Below are 6000 nucleotides of genomic sequence, written 5' to 3' on the forward strand. Positions count from 1 at the left end.
CCTTAACTGCAGATTTCACTTCTGTCTAGGGTTGTTTTGGGTATTGAACTTTCGATACCAAGTCGATACTTTTAGCCCGGTATCGATACGATACTGGGATTTGTCTTTTAATCGATACTAGGCTGTGCTACTGTACAGCCCAGTATCAGAGAACATGGATCGCGCTGCTCTCAGCACGAGGAGAGGAAGCAGTCTCTCCCTCCCACTAACGTTTAATACATTACAAATGCCGGCACCCTGTCTCTGATAGGGCACTGCGATCTGCGGCAGTTAACCCCCTCAGGTGCGGCACCTGAGGTGTTAATTGCAGCTCCCTGTCAGAGGTCGGGTGCCGGCAATGTGTGTCTGCCGCCGGATGTATTTGTAGAAAAACTGCGTGATTCGCCATTTGTTTTTTTAGTCACTTTGTGCCCCCAAAAAATAGGATAGGACTGAATCGATTATGGGCCGGACGTTCAATAAAATGCAAAATGCATCTGGCTTTTTTGGGCATTTTTTATTTTTTTTTCGCGTGGTATCGAATGGTATCAAGTATCGCAATACTTTTTTATGGTATCAAAACCGAATGAAAATTTTGCTATCAAAACAACCCTAGTTCTGACCCAGTTACCTAAGGTTCTATCTCCGGCTGTATGGAGGCTAGCAATACGACCCTGGGATTATCCTTTTTTTAATTAAATTTTAACATGCCCACAGTGCCCAGACTTACAAGAAGTGACGTATGATGATATATATTCCCTTACTGGGCAAGCAATGAGTAACCCTGTCTAATTTTGTTGCAGGCACTTCTAGGATCACATGCAGTATAATGGGCACATGATCCTGGTCCGGTTTTAACACACAATATTCACAGGCTGTGTCTGCGCAGTCAGGTAGCTTTGAGCGCAGACAGCTCACAGCACCCGAAGCTGCATAACTGCGCAGGCGCAACCCCCATACATTGTCTGTCGAAACCTGGCTGGTATCCTGTGCCCAATGTAAGGCACGTGATCTATAAGTGTCCGCAACAGATTTAGGCTGGGTTCACACAGGCGTTGCAGGAACATGCACGATTTTTCCCTGCGAGTGCAAAGCATTTTAATGCGTTTGCACGCGCGTGAGAAAAATCGGCATGTTTGGTACCCAGACCGGGACTTCTTCACAGAAGTTCAGGTTTGGGTTCAGTATTCTGTAAATTTTATTATTTTCCCTTATACCATGGTTATAAGGGAAAACAATGGCATTCTTTAATACAGAATGCTTAGTAGAAGGTCAATTGAGGGTTAAAATTTTTTAAATTAACTCACCTCCTCCAACTGATTGCGTAGCTGCCGGTCTCCTGTTCTTTCTTTCTTCAGGACCTGTCAAAGGACCTGTGGTGACATCACTGAGCTCATCACATAGTCCATTATGTGATGTGATGGACCATGTGATGAGCACAGTGATGTCACCACAGGTCCTTTGACAGGTCCTGAAGAAAGAACAGGAGACCGGCAGCTACGCAATCAATTGGAGTAGGTGAGTTAATTTTATTTTTTTAACCCTTAATTGACCTTCTACTAAGCATTCTGTATTCAGAATGCTATTATTTTCCCTTATAACTATGTTATAAGGGAAAATAACACAGTGAATAGACTTTCATCTTAGCAACCACGCGTGAAAAATCGCACCGCATCCGCACTTGCTTGCGGACGCTTGCGATTTTCACGCAGCCCCATTCACTTCTATGGGGCATGCGTTGAGTGAAAAACGCACAATACAGAGCATGGGTCCGGATTCAGTGCAGGTGAAAGCCGCCCGTGTTGCCTTCCGCTATTTACGGAACGGGCGCCGGCAATATAAATGCCTATTCTTGTCCGCAAAGAGCGGACAAGAATAGGACATGTTATATTTTTTTAGCAGGGCCGCGGAATGGAGCCACGGATGCGGACAGCACACGGCGGCTCTGATGCGAACCCAAACAACGGTCGTGTGCATGAGGCCTTAGGCTGAGTTCACACTTCAGTTATTTGGTCAGTTATTTCATCAGGTATTGTGAGCCAAAACCAGGTGCAAGTCAAAAACACAGAATAGACACAAATATTTTCATTATACCTTGTCTCTGAGTAGACTTCATCAAGGAGTGCAGCGCTCGCCCAGTAAGGGAATAAACATCATCATAAGTCACTTCTTATAAGGATAACCCCTTTCAAGCTTAAATTCTTAGTAAGACCTGATTCATATCTGTAGCTGCTCCATTAGTAGCAAGCACGTATGTCACATCTCCTTGGCTATGTAAAATTACCAGCAAGAAATAGAGCAGATACAAATTAAATCCTGGCATCGGCCTTCTGCTCATAATATTGGGTAGGCAGGTGGTTCCCTGCCCAGGTAGCACCCATACTTGAAGTTGATGTATTGGAAACAGAAAAAAATGGGCTAGGCTAAGGAGCTGCGCAACAATCACATGGGCCAAATTGTGATGGCAACTAGGTCAGACAGAGCATCTCCTAAATGCAGGTCTTGTGAGGGGTTCTCTCTCATATCTCTAGCTGCTATACTGGCGAAGATATTCCAGGTTGAACCAGCCCCCCAGCACGGAGGAGCCAACCAGTCAGAGGAGGTCAGGTAGAGAACCTCCTTTCCTTGTGTAACCGCACATAACAGGGGAAGGGGAGGGCTAGCTTCACATTGGCGTTTTTATTTCAGCTGCTCTGTCTCCATTATAGGATGAGAATGACGAAAATAACAGAAGTGCCGTATCCTTTAAATGACGGAAATTAACATCACCTGATGGACCCCATTAAAGGGGTTGTCAAAGTTATCCTCAGGATAGGTCATCAATATCAGATCGGTGGGGGTCCGACACCTGGCTCCCCCGCCGATCAGCTGTTTGAAGAGAAGGCGCGCGCCGTGCTGTATAGAAGCGATCCGTCCCATTGAAATGAATGGGACGGTTAGGTGTAATTACACCTGCTCACCGCTGCAGAGGCGGTGGCGAGAAGGTAAACAGTGAAGAGGAGGCAGCGCTGGCACGGAGCGCCTCCTCTTCAAACAGCTGATGGGCTGGGGTGCCGGATGTCGGACCCCAGCCAATCTGATATTGATGACCTATCCTGAGGATAGGTCATCAATAAAGATAACTTGGACAACCCCTTTAACTAAAATGGGATCTGGTTTCCATAAAAAAAAAAAAGACATTTTAACAAAAGAGTGCGCTTGTTCTCACATGATCATTTGTGGCTGTGGTTTATAAAAAAAAATGCCAGGGAACAATTTGCCACAAAATTATAAGTATGATCAAGGTGTCAAATAACACCCTGCGTAAAGCCACACCCATAACCCCACCTACTGTTTACTCATATAAGGCCTGTGGGCACATATGAACATGAGACCAACACAGATGCCTTCTGCTGCCAAGCGCACATGTCAGCCAGTGTCACAAGTACAGATCTGCTGACAGCACCACGTATTCTAGTCATTGAGGAAACGTGATCAGTGGCTGCAGGTCATACATGATGTCCAGTACTGATGTATATGCCCGCCCTATCTACATCACACCCCACCATGGTCCATGCCAATAGTGCAGAGCATTGCGGGAAGCCTCTGGTGGAACATGCAGCATCACTATAGGCACCGAATAAGGGCGACTTTCCAGAAGTTACCACCCCCCTACTGTCCCGTAATCCTGGCAGAAACCGCCACATTGTAACGCACTGCCCCAACCCTCCCACCAGTAATGACAACAGCCTGCTACATACAGGACCTTCCGTGCTGTTAGACCATGTGATCAGTCACATGTCTGCGAGGAGGCGGGTATAGGCAGTGCTGGTGTCTAGACAGCGTGGGACTAACATGGAATGGTGGAGACGTGTGTATCTACAGTGTATATATATAACTTTCATGTAGCTGAGCTGTGTATAAATATATAACCTGCGCGTAGCAGTGCTGTGTATGTGGTATAACTACAATCGGCTTCAGGTTCTCTGGTAAATGAGCTGCATATATGTGAAGGGGCCAAGTTGGATGTAGCAGTGCTGTGTGTGTATATAAAGCCTCATTCACACGTCCGTGCTCAAATTCGTGAGCAGGTGGTCAGTGATGCATCCGTGAAGCTGTACGTGAAGGATCCGTTTTGGATCTGTGTCCGTTTTTTGCTGTCCGTGTTGCATCAGTGTTTCACTGACACTGAACAGCTGAAAAATCATTTTCAAAGCATCTCTTCTTATTGATCCGTGGTTTTCACGGACCCATAGACTATAATGGCCGTGATGGATCCGTGAACACAGACAAAATAGGGCATGCATCCGTGCTAAAAACACTGACCCACGGACCGTGCTGAATACACACATTAAACTGGGGACGTGTGCTGTCTGTGGAGAACACGTACAGCACACATCCGTGAAACACTGATGTGCGAATGAGGCTTAATGAGCATGCAGCAGAGATGTATGTATACAGAAGAGTTTAGAAGAAGCCCAGTCTGTAGACCAGATGTAGCATGCAGACCCTCCATGGTTCTACTGAACTTACTGGGGCTGAACTTGCGTATTATAGTCCAGTCAGGTTTGTCTTGCAGTGGCCCCCACGCTGTTTCCTTAAGGCTACATGCACACGATCAGGATTCATGTGCGGAGAATCCGCACTGAAATCCGCAGATGTTCGCAGGCAAATCTGTGCGGTCAATACGCATTAATTAGTGCGGATTTGTGTACAGATTTTCCACATGCGGATTTCACTAAGTGAATGAAGAAAATCCAGTCAGGAAAAATAAAATAAATTGACATGCTGCGGATTTTAAAAATCTGCATCATGTGCATTGAGAATTTCAAATTCTCATAGAATACAATGTACATGACCTACGGTGCGGATTTTCCGCACGCAAATCTGTGCGGAAAATCCGCACGCAATCCTGATAGTGTGCATGTAGCCTAAAGAGGTTGTGTGACTTCAGCAAAGATTATTAGATTACCAGCATCTGATCGGCTGCACCCGGGACCCCTGCCGATCAGCTGTTTGAGAAGGCAGCGGCGCTGGCAGTAGCTTCTCGCTGTTTACCGCAGGCCCAGTGACATCTCGACTAGTATCCGATAGCCTGGGCGGGGCTAAGCTCTGTGCGCTCCTATGGTCCTGGAGGCCAGTGCTTTTTTGTATAGTGTGCATGCACATTAAATGGACCCATTCAAGTTGGACACGGACATTGCCTCCTTTTCTGGCAAATTGCGGTCCCCAATGCACGAACGGCTGCACAAGGGCCGTGTGCAAGAGGCCTTAACATGTACAGCCTCCGATGAGGCAAAGGCTCTCAAAACTTTGGTGAATATCTTCGGTTTTTGATTTTTAAAGTGGAAAAACACCTTAAAACTTGGATGCGAAAGCGGAACCGAAGCTGAGTTTGGATCCCAGTTGTAAAGTGGTTTTCCACTTTAAAAATCAAATACTGAAGTTATTCACCGACGTCTTCCAAGACTTCGTCTCATCAGAGGCCATACATTTTAATACTGTATGGAGACGGATCAAAGCGTCTTCAAATCTAGGATCCAAAGCGCGCTTCGCTGATCACTTGTCGTAACTCCTGGGGATACGAGCAGTGTATAATGTGACAGAAAGAGGAGTCCAGCCAGCAAAGGAGGCAATATGGAGAATCACAGTACATTAGGAAGTGCCTTGTATTAAAGGGGTTTTACCATCTCGCAGATTCATCCTCTCCTGCAGCCTGACTGATCTCTTCCTGGTTTCCTGCTTCTGAGACTGGGCGGGCTTAGGCAGAGTGATGGGCCGCCCCGCCTCTTCATGACGTCACCGCCATGCCTTGCGTGCTCGTTCATGTAGCTGGTACGAGTCACCAGCCTGCAGCGTGCAGTCAGTCAGAGCTAGCAGCACACAGTTCCAGCAGCCAACCGAGACCTCACTAGTACTGCTCTCTGCCTGCCATAGGTTACGCATGAGCTCCCCCCACCACAGCTCTGCTACACCGTGGCTGAATTGATGCAACTACAACTCTGCTGCATCTCCTGGACAGAAACCCACAAACTCCTACTA

The 6000-nt window shown here is 46.8% G+C and overlaps 1 protein-coding gene across 1 annotated transcript in view; it reads right to left on the reverse strand.

Moving 5' to 3' along the window:
* The window catches only part of GNB1L (G protein subunit beta 1 like), a 48786-nt gene extending 43002 nt beyond the window's left edge, over positions 1–5784 (reverse strand). Inside the window, exon 1 of the mRNA XM_044290004.1 lies at positions 5646–5784. Within this exon, the coding sequence (XP_044145939.1) occupies positions 5646–5648 (3 nt within the window). The 5' untranslated portion in view covers positions 5649–5784. The remainder of the gene's footprint in view (positions 1–5645) is intronic.
* Between the last annotated feature and the right edge of the window lie 216 nt (positions 5785–6000).

Source organism: Bufo gargarizans, chromosome 1 (genome assembly GCF_014858855.1).
Source record: "Bufo gargarizans isolate SCDJY-AF-19 chromosome 1, ASM1485885v1, whole genome shotgun sequence".
Lineage (NCBI taxonomy): Eukaryota > Metazoa > Chordata > Amphibia > Anura > Bufonidae > Bufo > Bufo gargarizans.